At 41.7% G+C, this 24,624-nt stretch overlaps 1 protein-coding gene across 10 annotated transcripts in view; it reads right to left on the reverse strand.

The window, feature by feature from the left end:
• The window catches only part of LRRTM4 (leucine rich repeat transmembrane neuronal 4), a 964,988-nt gene that overhangs the window by 288,851 nt on the left and 651,513 nt on the right, over positions 1-24,624 (reverse strand). The window contains exon 5 of one of the 10 annotated variants that reach the window (XM_043536299.1): positions 22,215-23,386. The exons of the other annotated variants lie outside the window; for them this stretch is intronic. Within the exon in view, the coding sequence (XP_043392234.1) occupies positions 23,264-23,386 (123 nt within the window). The 3' untranslated portion in view covers positions 22,215-23,263. Of the gene's footprint in view, positions 1-22,214; positions 23,387-24,624 lie in introns of those variants that run through there. 10 annotated transcript variants of the gene reach the window in all.

Here is a 24,624-nt window from a genome sequence, read left to right on the forward strand (position 1 = left end):
CCTTTAAAGCACCCCAAACTCTTTTGGACTCCCTTTCTCCTAGTCCTTGTCACAATCCAGCTCGTCCTGAATATGACTGAATGATGAATTTTCAAAGAGAGAAGAATAAAGCAGGGTGGTTTTTTTTTTTAATACAACTTTTAGACGTATCTATTTTTTCCCAAAAAATCCTTCATTCTTCTCCTGAAAGCCCTGCCAAACTTAGGCGCTATTTCTGGGTAGCAATTAGCAGAAGAATCAGTCCCAAAAATACTGCAGTTACCAAGCAGCAGAGATTAAGGGAAGAAAAAAAAATCCAATGCGGTAGCCCCCTGGCACGTGATATGCTTTTGGAACATGAGCAGGATCTCACGCCAGAGGCTGTGCTTTAATTTGAGAATCCAGTGGTACACTTTTAATTGCCTGCTTTTTTCCCTTTGCACCACAATTGTATCTTGCCATGTCCCCGGAACGGTCTGATTCCCTGAGTGTTAATCGATCACTTACACCTGACCTGTGTGGCCATGACATGTCTTTCCTTTCTAAGGACAGGTGCTGCTATGAGTGAGCATGCTGCAGAGTGAGCATGACTCTGCCCTCAATTAGATGGGCACGAATGTATTTCACTCCGTAAGAGAATAAAATAAATAATATCTAGGTCTTATACAGCACTTTCTATCAGTAGCTCTCAAAGCACTTTACAGAGAAAGTCAGTATCTTTATCCTCATTTTACAGATGGGGAAACTGAGGCACAGAGCAGCCAAGTGACTTGCCCAAGGTCACCTGGTAGGCCAGTGACAGAAACGGGAATAGAACCCCAGGTCTCCTAAATTCTAGTCCAGAGCTCTATCCACTGTGTCTCCCTAAAGCGAATGATATTCCATCCTGATTTACATTCATAGAATCATAGCATACCAGGGTTGGAAGGGACCTCAGAAGGTCATCTAGTCCCACCCCCTGCTCAAAGCAGGACCAATCCCCAACTAAATCATCCCAGCCAGGGCTCTGTCAAGCCTGACCTTAAAAACTTCTCAGGAAGGAGATTCCACCACCTCCCTAGGTAACGCATTCCAGTGTTTCCCCACCCTCCTAGTGAAAAAGTTTTTCCTAATATCCAACCTAAACCTCCCCCACTTGCAACATTACTGAGAGAGAGAGAGCAGAATTTGGCCCTGATGGCCTATGTGAATGCTATATGACAAATGGAACAGCTGACTGAAGTTCTGTGATTACCTGTGGTGACGCCGAGTTGAATAGCATGTATGACCTTACAAAGGGCCTGATTCTGCAGTCCCCATGTGAGCAAAACTCCTTTTGCGTCAGTGTCTTTGATATACCTGCTTTATATTGGGTTGGATTGCTCAGCCTGAGTTAAAATGGTGAATGCACATAGGGGGCCGGTATCAGAACGCCACACAGACTGAAACACCATAATCCCTACCCCCCCACCACACTTCCTGTATTCAATACCCATGGCATTAACAGTCAAGACACAAGTGCCCAATCCTCCAAACCCTACACTCCTAAAGCCTGACCCAAAAGTCTGTTGAGGTCAGTGCAAGGACTCCTACTGACTTCAATGAATTCTGGATCAGGCCCAAAGTAACAAAAACAAAAGAAAGTGATCACCCAAGTTAATTTAGGGCTAAATTTTGTCTTTTTTCGGCACTGCTCACAACAAGGGATGATTCATAAGATGCACCACCACAGGGCAAGTGCTAAGAGGCTCTGGAACGCCGAGACACTCCTGTGAATCACAATTGCCTCTGATACCTCTCTGCCCTTTTATGCCTGCAGTAAATTGCTCCCCACAAGCACTGGCTCTGCTACTCTGGCAAATAAGGAGTGGGGGCAAAGGATCGGCCCAATCCCTGCCTCAGTTGCTCCAGAAAGGGAGTAAGCAGGTAAAGAGCCCCACCTACTCCTTTCTGCCACACATGGACCCAAGCACCAGGTATTCCATTTAGGGGTTTAAAAGAAGGTCTATTCCCTCACACGGGCACATAGCCTGACTCATCTTGTAATGAAGGCAAGTCAGCGACAGGGCCAGTACTGGGAACCATAAGTCCTGACTCATAATATTCATCTCTAACCATCATACTACATCGCTTCCCGATAAACAACATAGACCATGACCACATAAACATTATAGAATCAGATTCTGCAGACTCATGTTACTGACTGTATTGAAGACCAGCTCAGATGAATTGCCCCACTGGAACAATAATCATGCAAGAGTGACAGTTAAGGCAATTTCCCACAATACTCTTGAAAGACGGTATGATATTAAATGTGTGTATTACTGTGGGCCAGGATTGCACTAACTTCTCTATGGAGGACTCGAGATAAATATTGCAACCCCGTACAGCGTATATGTTCCATTGTTTTAAATGAATATAGGATTGAGTTCTACCCTATGGGGGAGGGCTACCATAGCTCCCCAGGAGCTAAGAACAATGGGTAGCGATTAAGGTAAATCAGCCAGGTTCTAACACCCCCAGAGAGGTACCACCGCATGTGTAGATTCACATACACTAGTTCACACTGGATTCTCCAAAGACCAACACACAAAGAAAGGTATTTTGGGTAAATAGCCTGAGTTTAAATTGATTTGGGGCCTTCTTTCTGATCTAGCTAACGGACAGGACCTTCTGTCCAAGGGGGGCCCCATCCTTAGGGAAGGGTTGGAAGGACTGACACTGAGCAGACCCATTGTTGGAGCGAGGAAGATCTCTGGTGAGCATATTTGCAGGCGTTTTGGTTCTTTTATTGTTTTTAACATGTTTTCTCTGTAATGCTTTTAGTTTAAGAATAAATGTGCTTGCTTAGAAAGAACATTGCGGTAACTTAACTGTGGGCCATTACCTGTTCCTAGCCTTCAAACTGAAGGCAAAGCAGAGACTCTGGCCTGTTTAGGTGCTCTGTCTTGCTGGGGATATCACAGTGTAAGGAGAGAACTTGTGCACCCTAGAAAAATCCCAATCAAGAGGGAGAGAGAGACATCTCCACTCAAGAAAGGTGATGGCTGGGGAACCAGAAGCCTGAGAGTGGGTGTCCTTGTTGGCCCATGGAGGGGGAACAGAGCTGCAGTTGCCCTGAACTGCGACAGCAAGAAGTTTTGTTCTAGACATGGAAAAAAGGAGTAGTCCATCCATGAACCGACCCTTGAGACAACCCTCCAGGAAAAAAATAACGAGGTTTAGAAAAGCTGTCTCTCCCTACAGACTAGCAGACAGAGTTCTGATGTGCTGCATGCATTTCATGTTGACAAGTAAAATGTGTAATGGAACACAGGGCTCCTGCCTCTGTTCAGCAGAGAGCATAAAGAAACGGTTAGTGCTCCTTGTGATTAATGGATACTTCTCAGCCATTTTTAGTAGCAGGGATTTCTGCAGAGGTGTGTCTTCAGCTGATCAGTGAGAAATGCACGGTCATGCTCTACTAAGTAGGGGTTAGGTAGTTCACTAAAGTGAGCTGTGTGAGAGATTCAGTTAATGGGGCCTGATTTACAGAGATGCTGAACACTTGCAGCTCTCACTGACTGCAAGAAGAGTCTGGCTCTTCTAGAAATCAGTCCCATTACTATATTCTATCCAAGGCACGTGCTTATTTGGATACGCTAACTAAAGGCTCAATTCAGTGACTGTACAAACATATGGAAGTACTCCAGCTGATTTCCTTCCTGTTCAGAGGTCCACCCACATGGAGAACCTCGCAGGATTGGGGCCTAGGAAATAACAAAAGAAAAGAAAAGAAAAGAAAAGAAAAGAAAAGAAAAGAAAAGAAAAGACCTTGCACTTCCACAGCATCATCCATTTTAGTATCTCAAAGTTGTCAAAGAATTAACTGAAAATTCTTAAGTTAACACTGCTTGTTTCGAGATGTATAAACTGAGGGACAGGGGGTGTTCAGTGATTTACCCAGAGTCACACAACCCGTCAAGAAGCTGCTAAATTAATGGCATTACTCCAGGAATAACAGAACAGCTCCATAATAACAACTCCCCCTTCGGTCAATTGTGTAGACATCCCACCAGTTCATCTGCTCTTCAAATCTCAAGGAAAAAAAGATGGGCTTTGCAGAATTGTGAAACGAAATACTTGAAACCTGATTCCTGTTCTAACCCCTAGACTGTGCTGTCAAATTAAAAGACATTTATTTTTGTTAGGTACCTTCCCATTATTTCAGCCTGTCCAAAAGCCTCTTAAATAAAGGAAGAGTTCTCTACACGATTACCAAAGTGCCCATTCAAACTAATCTACAGGTGAAAATTGGTACCTGCACTTCAGATAATAAGAAAAAATTAACTAAGTGGACATGACATGTCGGGGGTGATGCTATATACTCATTATGTGTAGAAGTGTCGAATAAAGCACTCAGCTTTTCCCAAGATCAGGCCCTAAGTGCACTGGGACCATTTCTAAAAGTAAGCCAGGAGCCCGACAGGAATTTAACCTACTTTTGAGTTATCAGGAGACATAGGTGACAGGCTAGGAAACTTTAGGTGGACTGAAACATAGTCAATAGCCAGGATTCCAAGCCTAGCCAATCTTTAGATGCTTTTTGAGAACCGAGAATGCTGTTAATAACCAGATGTGACTTTGTGGCACATTTGACTACATGCTTATTTTACAGCCACTGCTCGAGGCAACATCTAAAGGGGTTATTTTCCATTAAGTATAACACTAAGATGAAATATCTAAGCAAAAAGTTCTCAGGACAAATAATATCTCTTCTAAAGAAACTTTTTAAGATGTGTTTTGGGATAAGTACCTTGTTTCACTGTTACTAATTTGTATGGATATGAGTGAGAAAGAGAACATTTTCACCAAAAACTTGAATTAAAAAATTAGACTGTCTTGTATACATTTGTACACAGGGGCCCTAAACCTGGATGGGGCCTTTGGATGCTACCACAATATAAATGATTTTTAACAACAACATCATCAGTTATAATAATAGAAGTACGGTAGATGATATGCTAACCTTGTCGTCTTGTTTGAGATCTTAAAGTATCACGGGTTAATAGTTAGCCACAATTTGCGTTATGAATAGCGGCATATCTAAGAAAATATTTCAACATTAATGCCTCCAAAGAGCAAAAGAAATTTTCTAAACAGATTCATAGGCACAAAATCATCTTAGCTCTTCTGAGTTACAGAGATGTTTGTATGCAAAGGTCTGCACAAAGTCCCCTAAACAGTCCCCATGCCCAGCAGTTGAGCAATTAGAAGTGATCACTGCTGGTATTAGAACTGAAGTCTCCATTTTTTCAGAGAACTGAAACCACTTCAGATCAGCCTCCCATCTGCTATAGTTAATCCAGAGAATTATTTCAAAACTTGGAAGTGTAGGGTAAATGAAAGCCACAAACTGCTTTTCAACACCATTAACTAGAATTAGCCCAGTCAAGCCACTGCACATCGGCTGCTTATATTTTTCATATATAAATGGGGGTGGACAAGGGGAGAGGATACTTGGAACACAGCAAGGAGTATAATTTTAGTTGCTTTTCTGTAAAACGGAATAAACAAACCAACACCCTAGAATTAATTCTGAGAGATGGTATTTTAGGCCATGTTGCTGTGCATGAACCAAAGTGCAGCAAGTTCCTCTAAAAATAAATATTTGCAGAAGAGATTAAAAGAACAAAAAAGAAAAGTTGGAGGTGTGATGAGATGACTAATGGTTCTAAATTTAAGCAAGCAGCTTATTGCCTGGTTTCTTCATCTAGATGACTGCTAAATTGTAAGTGGGTTTATGTAACTAACATTGCTTTAGATTTTACAGGCCGATGCTCAGTAATCTGTCGCCTCTCAAGGGTCTGTTTTGCTTTATGCCTTTTAGTTGCTGATTTTTTGTTGTTGTTATCACCGACAAACAGAATCATTGACAGTACAAATTATTCTCTCACATCCGTATTAAAGAGGACCTGATCCAAAGCCATAGATGTCAATGTAAAGATGTCTTCAGTGGGGTTTGGAGCTGGCTCTCAGAGCCCAATCTAAAGCCAATTAAACCATGAAAGTAATGCACATTGGAAAACAATCTCAACTATACATACAAAATGATGGGGTCTAAGTGAGCGGTTACCACTCAAGAAAGAGCTCGGCTGAACTAGATGACCTCCTGAGGTCCCTTCCAACCCTGATATTCTATGATTCACTGTGCAAAGTCCTCCGAAAACATCTGCTCAGTGCGCAGCAGCAGTTAAAAAAGCTAACGGACTGTTAGGAAGCATTAGGAAAGGGACAGATAAGACATAAAATTTCATAATGCTTCTATATAAATCCATGGTATGCCCACAACTTGAATATGGCATACAGATCTGGTTGCCCCATTGCAAAAGAGATATATTGGAACTGGAAGAGTTACACGGAATGACAACAAAAATGATGGAACAGCTTCCACATGAGGCAAGATTAAAAAGACTGGCACTTTTCACCTTGGAAAAGAGATGACTAAGGGGGAATATGAAAGAGGTCTATAAAATCTTGACTAGTGCGGAGCAACTGAATAGGAAAATGTTATGTACTCCTTCACATAAGATGAGAACTAGGGGCTACCCAATGAAATTAACAGGCAGCAAGTTTAAAATAAACAAAGAGAAGCACTTCTTCATATAATGCACAGTCAACCTGTGGAACTCTTTGCCAGGGGATGTTGTGAAGGTCAAAACTTTAACAAGGTTCCAAAAAAGAACTCGATCAATTCATGGAGGATAGATCCATCAATGGCTATTAGCCAGGATGGACAGGGATGTAACACCATGCTCTGAGTGATCCTAGCCTCTGTTTGCCAGAAGATGAGAGAGTGGACAGCAGAGGATGGATCACTTGATAAATTTCCCTGTTCTGTTCATTCCCTCTGAAGCACCTGGTATTGGCCACTGTCAGAAGACAGAATACTGGGCTAGATGGAAAAGTGGTCTGAACCAGTCTGGCCGTTCTTATGTTCTTATGAAAGACTTTCCATTGAATTCAGGTCCTAAAAGAAAGGGTGGTGAATACGGCATATGAGGGGATACAGCTGTGCTTGGGTAGTGCTGGTGATGAAGTGCAGTAGGCAGATATTTGTGGTTGGGGCTGTGTGATACTAACGCTTCTATCTATGATTTCCAATGAACTAACCCTGTTTGACTCACATTTCCCCAGGCAGGGTCTGATCCAAAGCCCATTGCAGTACGCACACACACATATAGAATGGGGAAAAAGGAGTATGGCGTAAGTGGTGGCAGCCCCACTGATTGATTTTATGGGCTATTTCATAGACTTTAAGGTCAGACGGGACCATTATGATCATCTAGTCTAACTAGGGCTCTCACCACAACTGTGTTTTGTAGTGTCACAATACTGATAATCACGCTCTTAAGTCAATGGGACTTCTCATGTGCTTGGGGGTAATACGCATGTACTTCAGTGCTTCTATTTTACGCTGTACAGGTTCTTGTACCACCCTCATCACCATAGTATCTGAGCACCTTCCAGCAGTGCATTAAGCAACATGACTAGCATCTGTCATGTGTGGTTCTTTCTCCCTCTCCCCAGGGGGAGAATTGGATAGTGTAGTATTTTGTTTTGGAAGATTTTTTTTTAAAAATGCACCCATTGTTCTCTGTGTGTGTGCTGCATTTATAGTTAGAGAGTCTGGTTTTGCGGGGCAGGTACCAGCTTTTTCTTCCATTTGTAGAGCACCTAGCTCAAAGGGGTCCTGGTCCTGACTGAGGCTTCTAGACTCTACCACAGTATGAATAAACTGATGATAATAAATGTTAGAGCAGGCACATCAAAGAAATGCACCTGGCACTTGGAGCAGACGGTGGAGAAGTTTCCACTGGTCCTTGGTTCCTGTGGGAGTTTATTGCACAATCGTGGACCGGCCCCTGAGAAAGCCGTCTCCTGCCCAGATGGCTTTATCTGCATAATACAACAACTTTGCAGAATCAGACCCAGAGTACTTACACCTTGAAGGATCAAGCCCGTACTCCTCAGGCAGTTCCAATGGAAACCAATACGCTCAACATATCAACGTATCAAAATCCAGCCCTATGGGAGATTTGCACTTGCAGTTCTGACAGCCCCCAGAATTCTGCAATGTTTGCATTCTCACTCGTTCACAGAAAAAATACTGCACTTTGGAGTGTATCACATACCTTGGAGAAATTAAACAAGGCATTGACATGACAGAAATATAAAGATCTTTGCGAGTAGCAACATGCTACATATACCACCCCAAATTGGACATTATATAACCCGTCAGACGCCAACAATGAAAATGAATTACAGCGCACAGGGAAGCCAAGTTAATGCACAGGTGCTCATTAGTGTGTTGCAAGAGATGTGAAATGCCTTCAAAAGCCAGTGGAAAACAATGGGACGCTGGCTGGTTCAGGGAGTTAGCAAATGGATACAAAGTCATTCAGCTGTAAGTTACCTGATTGAATTTGAAACCACAGATAATGTCTAGTAATGACTGAAAAGTGCTGTCATCCAAACAGCCTATTGCAAAATAAGAGGGGGGTCTTTTTCCCCTATCCTAAGGGACAAGTAGCCACCACAGAGTTAGCACTATTTGGCATCCTTGTTGGGCACCTCAGTAGCAAGACCAAGGGAAAGAGAAGGAGGGAACTCAACTGGGGTTGGGCTTGGGGTTTAGCTTGCTGGACAGGGCAAAATGAGGCACATCCACAGAGCTGTAAATCCAGTGCCTTACCTGAATCCTGAAAGCAAAGCAACAGCATCATCGCTGGAATATTAAACTAAAGCAAACTAGATCAATGCTTAGCCCTTGCCTGTTAATTTTCTCGGCATCCAAGCTCTCAGCACCCCATGTCAAGAAGAAAGACATGTCAAAAATGGGCTGAAATACAGATCCAAGTTAAAATCCTGGGTTTGTCTTTGAGTAGCTATTGAGTAGCCTGCTGTCTGGTCTCAATCAAAACTTCCATCCTTGGCCACTGTCTGGTCAGGACGTTGCTTTCACATTACATTGGGCCTGAAAAATGACACCATCAGAATTGCTGTTCTGAACCAGACCTGCAGCCCATCCAATCCAGTATTCTGTCTCTGCATTCAGCGCCAGCTGCTTCGGAAGAAGGGGCACGGGCAATGGTTTGGATGAAGGACAGTCAAACTGGCTCCTTGCCATTTCCCTAATTCATCAGCTTCACTCTGAGGCTTTTTTGCCCGGTTTAACAACGTGCAGTATGCTGGTTGGCAATGAACAGAGCAGCAGCAGTGCAGACAGCTGAAATGTTTGATAGATTATCTGCCTGCTAGCTAGCTAGGAGCACCTATTAAACAGCATAAGTACCTGTAAGGACAGAGATATGTTTATTTTTTATTTTAAACTATCTCATTATTTTAAGGCAAGCCTTTTACACGGGGAAACACAATACAGACAGGTAAGAAGGGACTGGATTCCAAACATGGTATAGGAAGTGGGGACTAGTGGGTAGCAGAGGGAAATGAAACTCGGGTCTATTTCTAGGCTCTGCGTGGGAGGGTTGTCTTGTAGTCAGAGGAGGAGTGACTCAGAAACAGGAATCCTGGGTGCTCCTACTGGTGCTGAGGAAAGGAATGTGATCTAATGATTACAGCTGGAGTGACTGGGAGGCAAACACCTGGGTTCTATACCTGGCTCAGTAAGAGTGTGTTTTGTGGTTAGAGCACAAGGATTGAGTTGTATTCCCAGGGTCTTGTGTTCAGAGCACAGGGCAGGACTCCTGAGGTCTGTTCCTGGCTTTGGGAAAGATGTGTAGTGATTAGAGCAGGTTGGATCAGAAGTCAGTACTCGTTTGTTTTATTTCTAGCTCCGCTACTGAACTCACTATATGACCAACGGCAAATCACTTAATCCCTCTGCTACACATCCACCCTCTTCTTCAATCTGTAACAAAATGAATAATTATGCACGCTTCATAGGAATGGCACCAAAATCAAGTAACGTTTGATCCCCTGATGGCAGATGGAAAACAGTGTTCATATTATTATTACAACATTTGTATCATCTTCACCAGACAGGATTCCTGCCTCTTGCTTCACCAGTGATTTTAGCAATTTGCTCTGCAAATACCAACCAGCACAATGTTTGACAGTTCTCTCCTAAATATGCAAGAATTAAACAACACCTTCCTTCTATCAGTGGATCTGTGAGGTACTTATTTACTTTAAGCGCTTGCCTCGGGGACATATTTTGAAAAGTAGAAAAATGAATAACCTTATTATCCTCACAAACAAATCCCTCGTTTTAGGTTCTCTCTGCCACAGGGCCTGACATCTCAGAGTTCATGGAGAAACAATAGAAAATGTCTTTAAAAGACTAGAAATACTCCTCTTAACCATGCAGAATTCAGCAATAAAAGAGATTGGGGTGCAGCAGGGGGCCTCCTCCTATTCTTTCACACCTCATTCATTTGGTTTCTGGAACACCGGGAACATTCAGTATTTCATAGCCCCATTACATCTTTTTTTTCCCTAATCTCTGAGATGGGAAAGCCAGGAGGCTATTTACCTTGGTAGATAAAATGCAGGAGCTGGTGAGTTTGCCAAATACACAGTAAGAGACATTCTCTTTCCTGAAGAGCTTACAGTCTAGAGAGACAAGACAAAGGGTGAGAGGTGAAAACAGACTATCAATAGCAGTGAGTCTGTGGTGGCATAGGCTTCAGTGCTGGCTACCCGCCCAAGGAAGTACCCTGGGTCCCAGTTGGCTTGTACAGCCGAGCTGACACCTGTGTTGCTGTGGCTTCTTTTGTGTTGATACTTGAGCTAGACAGGTTAAAGCTAGATCAGAGATTTCTACATATCACACCTCCTGATTGCAATTTAGACATAGCCATAGCTTTTGGTTTTAGAATTAGAGATACAGTCACCTTGCACAGAACATATGCTAACACAAGGACCTTGGACAGGTCACTTCAACTCTCTATGCCTGTGTTTAAAATGGTCAGAATAATCTTTACCTTTCTCTCAGGGGGCCGCCAGGGTCTTATGTGCATACAAGGAGCCCACCTGAGGGGGGCATACAGAATTGTGGGGGTTGGTGTTTTTCCGGTGCCCTGGTGTGAAGGGCAGGCAGGTAAGGTCATGGCTGTGTGACAGGAACCAGCACACTGCCTGGGAGGGAAATAAGCAGCATCCCAGCACAAAGTGCCTCCTGGGGCTTCCCCTTTGCAATCTGGCACAATCTGGTCCCTTAACATTTATAAAGGGCTGTGAGATGCTCCGATGAAAGGTGTTAAACAAGGACCAATCAGTGACAGAAGCTATGACTGACATTGCAACCCCATGCAGTATCTTTGGGGACTATTGTATTAAATTTATGAATAGTTTGTGTATGATTGTGCTCTTCTCCATGTGGGGAATGTTATCACGACTCCTCCAGGGACTTAAAACAGCAGGGGGTGATTAAGTCGGGTCTCTGAGAGTACAAAAAACTCCAGAGCGGTACCATGCCCTAGGGTTACAGAGATTAAGTCTTTGGAAAACTCAGTTTGAACCAAACAAAGAAAGGGCTTTTGGTATAAAAAGCTGAGCTTGAACTGATCTGTGGCCTTCCTTTCGATTCAGAAAATGGACAAGACTTTTGATCCTTTGGGGATGCCAACCTTTGCTGAAGGGTTGGAAAGCATTTGGCTTACCATGGCCCCATAGGTTTGACTGGCGATTTATGGTACATTTAGTGTGTTGTAAATCCACTTTTTCTTTTATAAGTTTTCTCTGTATGCTTTTGTTTATAAAATAAAGATGCTTGCTTTTGAAGAGCTGCATGGTAACTTATAATTGCTGGCATATCCTGGCCTTCGGAGAGCAAGCAAAATGCAGGTGCTGGCCTTTAGGCAGACTGGCTTATTGGGGATACCACAGTGCATAGTAGGGGGCTGTGTAGCTTTAAAAACACTAGTCAAAAAGGGAAAGGGAAACAGGTCCCTGTCCAGAGACAGGTGGAGGCCTCACAAGTGACTGGACACCCCTGGAGTGGACCACAGAGTGGGAGAACAGGTGCAGTTAGTCTGAAACTCTGATAGCTTATGGGTATCTGGAGACCCTACGATCAGGGTCTCATTATGCTAGGCACTGTATATACACAAAGAGCCAATCCCTGCCCTGAAGAATTGGGTTTTTTTTTCCTCTCTCTCTCTATATCAATATCTATACCTATCTATGTGTGTGTGTATAGAGAGAGAGAGAGAGAGATAAACAAGACAAAAGGTGGGAGAAAGGAAGCATATTATCTGAGGCACACAGAAATTAAGTGATTTACCCAAGTTGGCACAGGGAGTCTGTGGCATAGCTGGGGAATTGAACCGAAACCTCCTCAATTCCAGTTCAGTTCCTGAACCATAAATTCATCCCTGCCCCCACACCCCAGTATAAGCACAACACTCAGAACCATTCCATCTATTCCATGACACACGGTTGTTTCCCAGGGGAACATTTCTAACAGAGGATGGCTGCTCCTCTTCTTTCCCTCCCTTTCTTTCTCCTTTATTTGGGAGAGGGGGAGGAAAGCGGTAGGGGATCTGACACATCATCGCCTGTAAAAATATGCTGCTAGCTATCTCTGCCTTGGTGCCTCATCCTCTGCTGTATCAGTCAATCACACCGGGCCAGATTCTGATCTCAGCTCTAACAGGTGTGTATATGGAGTGATTCCCTTCTACTCCACTTATCAGTGAAATCAGAATCTGGCCCACGGAATAGCAGGGCAGGCCTCATTTTGGTAGAAGAGACAGATGCTGTCCAGAGGGCTACTAGCAGATAGACTGATATGTATGCGCACAAATTACTACCTGTGCTCCTGAGGCAGATTCATAGGGTTTAATGAAGTCGTCATTGGCCAAGAACTTCCTTCAGGAATTAGAAAAAAACTGTAATTGACTAAAAATGTTAAAAAGAGGAACATGGGCAGGTAATCAAGTTCCCTCCGCACTAGACACACGACTGCTGAACAGATTCATTGCTAAATTGCATATGATGAGGGGTGGGGACCTGATTTAATCTCATCCACACAGGTTCATTTAAATGGCAAGACCTTTGGACAGGGACCCTCTTTTAGTTATGTACGTGTTTATGCGGTGTCTAGCATAAACACATACATACCTAGTGCTCTGATCCCTGAATAGGACCTCTAGGCTCCCCCTTTACAAATAATAAGTAATAATGATAAAAGGTAAGTCTGGATTTACAGCAGAGGGACTCAGATCAGAATCTAGCCCAGTGATTTTAGCTCAGGGTGAAATTCACCTCTACACACAACATAGAGACAGTCTACTGGGTCCAATCACTTTTCCATTTAATTCAGCTCTGAATTGACAGGGCCGATAGCAGCTGCTTCAGAGGAAGGTGCAAGAAATCCTGCATTAGGCTGTTATAGAATATCCTATCCATAAGGAAAGTGTGTTCCCCAATCCCTATTATTAGTTAGGGATTGGTTTTTGCCCTGAAACATGAGGATTTATTTCCCTCCCAAGAATCTTGACATGTTTTTCAATCCTTATTATTTTAACTCTGGGATGTTCTCATTACCCATATACAGTCATTTTTCTTTACACCCCCTAAGCTCTCCTGTCTCGATGAGTTCCAAAGGCTAATTAAAATAAAGCTTTTCTGTTTCTCATTTTTAAAATCTGCTGCTTTTTTATTTCATTGAATGTTCCCTTGTTCTTGGGTCTCAAGTGAGACCTAAGTGATGCATTACTATTGTACTGTCCCCCTGATCCAGTGAGTTATCCTTAATTGAGAACACTGAAAATGATGGACCATATCCTCAGCTGATGTACATTCTTCACCAGCTGAACATCTGGCTTAATATGTTAACGCCCATTGGGAAAACTAGGTAATGAGAAAACTTAAATAGTCCATCATTATTTCACATTTTTTCAGCTTTATTCCATAAATCACATGTTGTAATTAACATACGGTAATTGCTAAATCACATGCATGACAGTGAAGTAAAATCCTTCCAGATGTAGAAAGCAGAAGTGACAGATTTAGGCCTAACAGAAGCTCACATTTTATTTATCCCTGAATAGGAGTGAATTTGTGCGCTGAACTGTAAACGATCAAATTAGGTGATTTCAAATACACCTCTGAACTCAAGGTACATAGAGTAGTTTCCATTTTCTCAGAAGCGATGGCTGCTATTTTACCAACAGATATTTTCTATTCCTCGCGTTCTGAGTTTTGGGCACAATATGTATCCCAGCAGCTTTGCGGATATGATAAAAGATCATTTGCACCCTTCCCTGAAATGACTAATGGGTTCCGTCCATTCAGCACAGATAAAAATGAAAATAAATTGGATCAATGGAGTAGAAAAAATGGAGTTTTACAATCAGATTACTTCACCTCAGGTATACAGAGAAGTCTTCCTTTTTAAAACAAACTAACTAACTAAGCTTCAGTGGTAACATGTCCAAGAATCGTGCTACCTGAAAAGGTAGTTAATAGTTGTACTTGAAGGTATATAAAATAAATATATAGTATAACTGGGTGGGGATTTTCAAAAGAGCCTAAGAGAGTTAGGTACTCAAATCCCATTGATTTCCAAGGGGAGCTGGGTCCTTTGAAGATTTCAACCTTTAAGATATTGAAACAAATCCATAGCTACCTGGGGATTTCACCATCACCATTACGGTGAACACCATAGTCAATGAAAACTTCATAAACAACAGCAGATCTGAGTTCTAAGTGTACAGTGCCACTCCTCCTCATTCCCACCCTCACCCCTGTCCTTAAATGCAAGGAGAATCTCTATTAGTTGTTGTGAGTATAGAGACTATGACACACAGTCCTGATTCCATCCATTAGAGAGAGGCACTGCCGTACACACACAAGTACCAGTTCATTACTATGCTATTATTGCAATCACGGTTAAATGCAAAACAGGACATCATAAAAAGTCCTTTCGTTTCATATTGATCCCAGTTCATTGTTCCCCAGAAAGGCAAAATTCCTATTAACTTCAGTGGGTATTTTGCCTAAGTAAGGACTGTAGAATCCACTATTAGAGATTGATGTAGCTGCTCAAGTAAAATAAACATCATGAAGATCCTTTCACTTTCAGATCCAAACTCGAACCAAGCCTTCTCTGAGGTTTAGATAGGATGTTTTTCTAAACAATGATTTTCAGTTCCCAGAGATCAGATCTCTACCAGCTGGAAGTAGAAGCTAAAGACAAAGTGCCACAAGAAAGGCTCTTCTTGGGATCAGAAGTAGGAAGAAAGCAGAAATCCCACAACAAACCCTGTTCTCAGGAGCTTTCCAGCCTAGCATGGTTGACTCAAGAGGAGGTTAGACTAAGCTTCAAATAAGAATGTGAACTGATCTTAAGCTCAAAGCCTTTTGAGTTTCAGCTGTCAATACTTCGCATGGAGGTAATGGAAACAGGCCACCAAGTAGCATCCTTACAGTTTAATATGCAATCCTGAAATCAGATCTGCTTTAGTCTACACTTATGTCAAGAAATACAATGATTTTTTTTTTATTTTTAAGTTACACTATTGTAGTATTAATCTTGCAAAATGCTGAGTTGTTGGGGCTACCTGATGGCAGTATCAGGCCCCACGTCTCACAATTTGGTGTAGAACATTTGAAAACAGAGAGATCACTATTTTTTTTTAACTATTACTTGCTCTTCGTGTAATGACAACCCATTTAGCCTTAGAAACCAATAGCTGACATTACAAAATGATCTTAGCCAAGGCAAATCAGGGGGAACAATCTTTTTCACTGTATTGTTTTATACAAGGTTACTTATATCTCATAGGATTAGATGACGGTTGGAGACTGGTGTTCCAATTTGTATAGGAATATCTTTATGAGTTTAAACTATTTCTATGAACCTAAATTATGCAAAGCCATCTTAAAAGCACTTTAAACTGAATGTTTCAAATGAGGTTCCTTTTACAGTGTGGCATGCTCCACGATTCTCTACTGCCAGTCATATCTGCCTCCTACTGCTCTATCTATACTTACAGGGTGAAATCCTAGCTCCGTTGAAGTCAATGGCAAAATTCCCATTAATTTCAATTTCACCCTTCACATCTAGAGCAGAGGGGACCTCCTGCTCATAAACTTACTTTTATTTCTTTGTTGCTTAAAGCCCTAGATGAGGCAAGGACAGCGAGGTCTCAAAATAGGTACATCAGAACATTTGCCCCCTCCCTGAGAATCAAGGGCTATTGACTTCAATGGGGGAGTTGGCACCAAGTGAGTATTATTGCATATAAAAACCACCGTCTGAAAGAGAGGAGTTGTTGGTCTCATCTTCCAAAAAAAAGTACAAGTGTGGCCACCAGTACAAAATCAGTATTTACCAACCAGTGGCACTGGGAATACCAATATTTACCCCATACCTAAAATCCAAATTTAAGGCTTGAGCCAACTCCCAGGGAAGTCAATATAGAGCCTTTCACTGGCTTTAATGGGTGCACGATTAGGCCTTTAATGTGGGGTGTGTGTGTGATCTGTTGGCAAATATAGCCTTTTTAATGGCTTCCATCACATTTCTAGCAATAGCATTACTCCACTGGCCAGTCCCGATTGATCCAGCCTGGGGTGTAATTGTCATCAGTGCTGCCTTCTTTCAAATTAGCATTCCCCTCACCCCATATAATGAAGTAAATTGTATTAATTTGCTTGTAATTAAACTAAGGTGGATAAGTAGAAGCTTTCAATGCTACCATCTGTGGAACCACAGTGTTTGTAATGGAGCTTTTTTAAATTCATTATGAGAATAATTCAAATAGGAGTTTACACCTGCTATTGAGTGAGGCTTATTCCAGTTTTGCTTAATCAGTTTAATTCAAAAGCTGTGGTGACATTATCACCTTAAAAGAAAATTGCAGCCATTTTTGCTCAGCCTGGAAATCTGCAATTTCAAAGGGTTGGAAATGTTTGGCAACAAACTCGTGCTATTAAAAAAAAACTGTTAAATGTAGGTCAGATTATGAATCATTTACTCTCTTTAGGGAGCAGTTCCTCACACGAGAAGTCTCATTGACTTCAATATGGACTACTCATGTGAATAATTGTTCACCATTGGGAATAAGGGATTTGCAACCTGGCTTTTTATTTGAACAAGATTTTATGAATGATTGTAAAGGGGGTAGCATCAATGGGGCAGAACCTTAGCTGTATAAACTGTCATCGTTCCACTGAAGCTAATACATCAGCTGAGGACCTTCCCCAGTCCAGGCACCTTCATGAATGGATGTCCTGTGGGATATACTGAATTAATTATTTTCAGTGATTTAGTGGTAGTAGTTTTGGATGAGATAATTTGTCAACAAAACAGCAATGAATCCATTTTCCCCTGCCTTTTTACAAAAGGGCCTATACAGGAGGTTAATGGCATTTGGAAGGAAACCAACTTTTCTCCCCGGCCCATAATATATTCAGTGCTAATCTGGTTCTTCCTCATCAGTACATATTCGGTATTGCGAGCTCTCATTATTTTATTGTGAGTTTGTGTTTTAATTCAAGCCCCAGCTCACGGAGTGATGTGATTTAATGAAAACCTCCACTTCCATTTTATAAGTAGGTAGAGTCCAGTTTCCATGACTGTGGAGAAAAGCTTGAAAACGTTAACTGAGTGCACCCTAAAGGCTTACAACAAAGAAAGCACATCAAAAAGAAGCCCAGTTGCTTCTGTTAAAAATGGCATGATTTTTAAGCCAATATCATGATTTTGGGGGACCCGACTCATGAGTTTTGAATGCTTGCGGTTGGCAGTACTGCTTTTCTTTCTCTCTCTAGTTCCTTCCAGAGTTGCAGTGGTATCACTCTGTGTTTCATGCCTCTGCTACACTGATTCAGGCCAGATGTCATACATCCACAGTCTCTGCCAAATTGGAGACATGCTCTCCAGGTCTGTTCCTTCATTTCAAACCCTTCTTCCCCCTGCCCTTTGGCAGCATGCTGGAAAGAATGCTGTACTTGCAATAGTTATCTAAAACACTATGTTCTTAAAAATGACTATTTCACCATTTCTAGAAGATACAAATCAAAATACTCCCTTTTGTAAATTAATGGGTCTCATGTCACAGCTAAGTATTAGGTTTTTATTAAGCAAGATCTGTAATCTACAATGAACATGCTCTCTAAACATGGTGCTAAAACATAGTGGAGATAGCTACCCTAGAAGATCCATGGGTCAAATTCTCTGCTGCAGTAAATAGGTGAAATTCCACTGAAGTCTCTAGAGCTGCACCCATTTACACGAGCCAAGAAGTTGGCCCCAAAACTTTATCCCTGTCAAATATGCTCTCAAATTTTGGGGGCAGGGGTTGTGCACAGGACACACCCATCATTTGGTCTCAAGTGATCTCATCTCAGCTCTACCACAGACTCATTGTATAACCAAGGGCAAGTCACTTCAACTCTCTGTGCCTCAGTTTCCCTGTCTGTAAAATGGGGATAAGCAATACACATGCCTCACGGAGGTGGGTCCTGTCTTAGGGCTGGATTATGCCCTCCTCTTCTTTACATTGAACAGCACCTTACTCCTTGGCTGGTCTCATTGAAATCAATAGGTTAGTAAAGGAGTGAGGCACAGCTCAACGTGACTAAAAGCAGCAGAATCTGGCCCCTACTTAGGTTGCTGTGTGCACTGTTTGGGGTAATAGGAATCAGCACTGCACTATATGGTCACACAAAGCGAAGACAAGGGAGTTGTAGTTTTAAAATTTGTTAGCAGGTCAAAGGAAACAAGAGGAGGAAGCCTAGAGTTTACCTTGACTTGCTAACACGTGTTAAAACTACAGTGGCCTTGTCTTCACCAAGGTTCTGTCCTTGTCTTTGTTAGCACACGTTAGCTAATGTGTCGTAAGAACACATTTTTTTTTTTTTTTTTTTTTTTTTTTTTTACAGTGAACAAAACGGCATGAGTCCCCTTTGAACCATTCCTGAGGTGTCAACAGGCCTTAAAATCAATGTTACTGGACACTTTAAAGGCCCTTTTACACTGTCAGAGTGTTATAAATAGGACTCAATGGACATGAGAAACAGGCCCTTTGGTAGTTAATCTTCAGTAAAGCACCATACCATCACTGTAGGGCAGGTTGCATCCTAGCTTGGTAGTTCTCCTTCTCTATTCTGCAACGCTAACAGATACATGCACTGGAGGATAAGCAGCATTTGTTCATCCCTTTATATTACCAAGAATTGCCCTAGATCTTATACTGCCGCCAAGCGGCAGTTATTGCATTTGTTTGACACGTGAGCAAGCTTACTGATTTCATAAGCAGTTTGCAAGCTGCCATTATACATATAGGTTTCAGAGTAACAGCCGTGTTAGTCTGTATTCGCAAAAAGGAAAGGAGGACTTGTGGCACCTTAGAGGCTAACCAATTTATTTGAGCATGAGCTTCTGCAGTTTCCACAGTATGCATCCGATGAAGTGAGCTGTAGCTCACGAAAGCTCATGCTCAAATAAATTGGTTAGTCTCTAAGGTGCCACAAGTACTCCTTTCCTTTTTGCATTATACATATAGTTTTCTAATTTTGTTTTAAACACAACAGAACGAGACAGACCTAAGAAGTTATTGGCATTCATTTTCAATCTTGAAGTCACCTGCTCCATTAGCCCTGACGGCTCAACACTGATGAGCTGCTCAGTCATGGAATTTGGCATGCACAGCTTATTTCCATTCAGGTTGGAAATGCAGAGCTGCTGCAATGCACAGTAATGATATTAAAGGAAGAAAAACAGCGAGGGCTAAATTTAGGGACAGGCTACCCAGGAGACCACCTAAGGTTTTCATAGATTCATAGATATTTAGGTCAGAAGGGACCATTATGATCATCTAGTCTGACCTCCTGCACAACGCAGGCCACAGAATTTTACCCACCACTCCTACAAAAAAAAACCCTCACACCTATATCTGTGCTATTGAAGTCCTCAAATTGTAGTTTAAAGACTTCAAGGAGCAGAGAATCCTAAAGCAAGTGACCCGTGCCCCATGCTACAGAGGAAGGCGAAAAACCTCCAGGGCCTTCCAATCTGCCCTGGAGGAAAATTCCTTCCCGACCCCAAATATGGCGATCAGCTAAACCCTGAGCATATGGGCAAGATTCATCAGGTGCCGGGCTTGTGGTGCTGTTTTTGTTGTTAGCGACAACAGGGGAAATAGAATGTTTGAAGTAAAATATTTCAGGTATTCTGTATGTGGATATATTTTTCACTAACCTAGAATGTTCTGGACCTTTGTAGAATCTCGTGGAATCTTTCAGACTTCCTGAGAACGACATTTTCCTTGAACCCCCTCGAATGCTGTCCGCCATGCCTTCGCAGATATATAAGGGGCAGGGCGTCACTATTCAATCAGCGAGATATGAGAATGAAGTAAAGTGAGAGCCCAGCTGCGACATCGTGAACCTTGTTTTATGGTGTAATTGTGAAAATGTACTTGTGTTTTAAGACTTGAAGAAAGTAAACAGCAACTAATAATGGACATATTTAATGAGATGCCAGAGATAACTATCGAACCCTATCTATGCAAGACTATAAAAGTAGTACTTCTTTTGCCATGCTTAACACATAATGTTTGAAAACTTTCCAAGACTTCTGAAGCTCAGGCTCATTAAAACATGTCTTTGACCAACAATGGGTGACGAGAGACTGACATCGCTGGCTATTTTATCACTTGAAAATGCCATTGGCCAATCTCTGGATCTCTCTGACACTGTGCTTCAGTTCGCGAAGGGCAAAGGCAAGAAAAGCAACCTTTTGAACTAAAGGACTAGGGTTAACATTCTAAGGGCTTTGTCTCCACTTACCGGGGGATCGACGCGCAGCAATCGATCCACCGGGAGTTAATCTAGCGAAGACCCACTAAATCGACCGCCGATTGCTCTCCCGTCAACTCCGGTACTCCACTGGAATGAGAAGCATAAGGTAAGTCGACGGGAGAGTTTCTCCCATCAGTCCAGCATGGTGTAGAAACCGCAATAAGTCGATCTAAGGTACGTCACGTAGCTGGAGTTGCGTAACTTAGGTCAACTTAGCCCCGTAGTATAGACCTGCCCTAAGGCAGTCACCTACTCTAACACTGTTTAATAGTGGATCACCCAATGTTGGTGCACAGTTCAATTTCTTCTGGTTAGTACATTTCAGGTATAGAAACTTTTTAATTTTAAGAATAAGCTTAGAGGGAATGATTTTTTTTATTTGCTTCCATATGGCATGCATAAATACAGATTTACAGATCCTACTGTGCAAATTTATCATCTTATATGACAGGAATATATCATGCACATTGTGCATTGAAGGCATGAAATGGACTATTTACATTGCACTAGCATGAATATGCATAAACGAGTGGGGAAATCACACCCCTAGCTCATAATGTAGATTTAACCTAAGAGACTGAGGTGCCCAAATCCATGCCTCTAACTCCCTTAGACTGTTTTGAAAATCTAATTATTGTTAGACCACTGGGATGTACAAAGCATCTAGAGCTGGCCTAACTCTGCATGCATTGAAATCAATGGGGATCTTTTAGTGAGCAGTTACTTGGTGCACATGGACAGTTAGTGAGCTGTGGTATTACAACCCAGGTTCCCATGCACACAATAGAAACAAAAACCAACAACTCCATTAAAGTCAGTGAGATCAGAATCAGGCTCCATATCTTTCCACAAACACTCCTTCTTAAGAGTGTGTTTTTGTGTGTGTGCGCGCGCACATTTTAAAAATACAAATTTGTTATATAATAATACTGTGGGGAATAATCCTCTTCTGAACAGACAAGGAGGGGATCCGATGCTAATTTCTATTGTAACATGAATCTGCTATGCAACTGAAACCTGTACATTGGGATTTAAATTATATTAATTCCAGTGTTTCAACTGTATTAATAGTCTTTTTTATTTGATACATTTAAGAAAAAAGGATGATAAAATACATTGAGAGGAAAATAAGCTTTATGGAAACCAGCCAGTCTCCAGCACAGCTTTAATTGACCTAAGCAAAGTGGCTTCTACCACTTTGTTTTGTGAATTAATTCAGTCTAATAGATCTCAAGAAAAATTTTCAAAAGTGCCTACATCACTTTTGAAAATAGAATATAAGAATTATCCCATTGACGTTGTCTGGGACTTAGGCTCTTAAGTCTGTTAGTCACTTCTGAAAATTCTACCCTTCACCACTGAGAAATGTTTTCAGGCTAGTCAGACTAAATTTATTTTTGATTAATCTCATCCTACTACTCTTAGCTGTCTTCCCTGTGAAGCACCATCAACAATTCTTTTCCTTTCATGGCATTTCCACACCTCAGAGGCTTATAAGCTGCTAACATACTTCCCCTTAGTGATTATCAACTGGAAGACTCTGTACAAACCTGAAATACGCTGTCACAATGCACCAGAGCCCATCTTCCCTGAAGCTGACTTTGCCCAGAAATTCACCAAACCCAGGTCATGACTGGTTCAAATTCTTGGTCAAAATGGCAGTCTCATTCCATCCAAGGATGGCTGGCTGTACTAGTTTTAAGTCTTATCGGTTGGACTGTGTCCTACAAAGGCAAACTTGAGATGATCCCAGGATTTTTTTAAAAAGCTATTAAAAATACAGCACACATTCTTTTCCCCATGAAAAGTTCTTTCTCGCCATGATTAATTTGTAAAACAGCTGTGTTCTGACCATGCATCCTATCTGGCCTATTATGGTAATATGCATGGAACAGATTTGATTCAAGCAACTCACACCGAGGCCCTGTAATCATATACAGTAGTGTGGATAAGCAGATGAACATGTTCTGTCCATGGGCCGCCCGAGGGAAATGAAATCTCTGTGGACGAACCACAAATCACCATTTGCAAAAGGATCTTTAACCAGAACATTTGAACACACTGCAGGAGACGTAAAAATTCAACCGGTGTTTATTTAATTCCTTTAACTTCTTCCTTTGCCTTTCTGTTCATGGCAGCTGCATTCATAAGAGGGTGATCAGCATCCTCTAAGTGAGTAGCAGTATTCACTTGGACAGGTTTCTTCTAACCTAGTGCTGAGCACTTTCAACCCACAGTGATTTCACTGGCATAGTGCACCAAGATACAAATCCAAAAGGTATTTAAGTTCCTAACTTACATTCATTTCACTGGAAGTTAGTAGCCTAAACACTTTTGTGGATCTGGTTCCTAGAAACTAAGGGCCAAGAATTTTTTGAGTTCCACTAGGCGTTTTCCCACTGACTTTGAAGGAACTGGCCTGATGTATCACTCTTGCAACAAGCTTGAACTCTGCCAGTTCAAGAAGTGGGAGTGGATTCCTTCTTGTTTAACGCTGAGTGGTGTTCTCATTCCAATAGGATACCTGATGTGTCTTCTTTGTAACAATCTTTACAAGCCAGCGATCATACATAACAGGGCATGGATAAAGACCTGCTTTTCGGGGGGTTGCCTATTAAAAAAAAAAAACTTGGTCATAACTCCTGAACTCACACTAAAATTCCTGGTTTTAAGTAGAACTGTTTAAAAATTGGATTTTTTTAAATTTCATTTGAAAAGAAAAATTGTTTAATTTTAGTGTGGACTCAGAATGGGATTTTTTATGTAGACTTCAGTCAATTCATTTTTTTTGGTCAGAACTGACATTCTTATGGAAATTTTCTGTTTTGAAATGAAAAAAAACCAACCCAACCATTTTTCAATGGAAGTGACTTTTGGTTAAAAAAAAAAAAGTCCAGAAACTAGTTTTAAGTTTTACAAAAACCTCCAAACTTTGGTGAAGTTCCCTGTAGGTTTCCTAGATTTTCTGGCAAGTGAGAGTCCAATTCCCAAGTGAGTTATGGCTTCAGGAGGAAACGATGCACAACTCAATGGAGGTTTATGTGGTTACCTGGGCCAGGCTCCAGGGATAATGGTGGATACAGCTATGTAAGATACACAGGGCAACTCAAATAGTGAAAAAACGCATATGCAGAAAAATAATCAGAAGAGGGGGAAGCAATTTGTTTGCACCACAAGGACCTGAAGCACTCAAGCCCCAACTCTACGGTGAGAGCAGTAACAATTCCCTTCTGACAACTTGGGCGCAAGTCCTAGTTTAAGTCCCAAATAACAATGAGTTTGGTTGGCCCAACCTATGTCCCTAGTGGAGCACAGTCCACACTGCAAACCCACCACACAATGTCATATGAGCAGCCACGACCAATTGCACCGCCTTAGAAACCATTTTGCACTCTGAGCAATTCTTCTGCAACTCTTGAGGAAAACAAAAATAGCACTCCACTGTCCATATTTCTCCCCTGAGGAGAGGATGAGAGAACAAATGTGTGATAGAAGATAATCATGTTGCTTAATGCATGACTGGAAGACACTCAGATACTACAGTGATGAGCACGGTATAAGAACCTATACGGAACAGAAGACACTTAAACACATGCCCAACTTTAAGCATATGAGTAGCCCCAATGACTTCACCAAAGACTGTCTTAGAATAGGCACATGCTTAAGCAACTTGCTGAACTGGGTCCTTAAACGAGTCCTTAACTTTAAGTCCCATTGAAGTATTTAAATACCTTGCCAGATTGAGGCCTCAAATGCTTTAAATCTATGTATTAAAAAAAAAATTAAAATCCTGAAAACACAGTCCATATTATTGAATAATGGCATGCATTTCCACTTATAAAGTATGTA

Source organism: Chelonia mydas, chromosome 26 (genome assembly GCF_015237465.2).
Source record: "Chelonia mydas isolate rCheMyd1 chromosome 26, rCheMyd1.pri.v2, whole genome shotgun sequence".
NCBI lineage: Eukaryota > Metazoa > Chordata > Testudines > Cheloniidae > Chelonia > Chelonia mydas.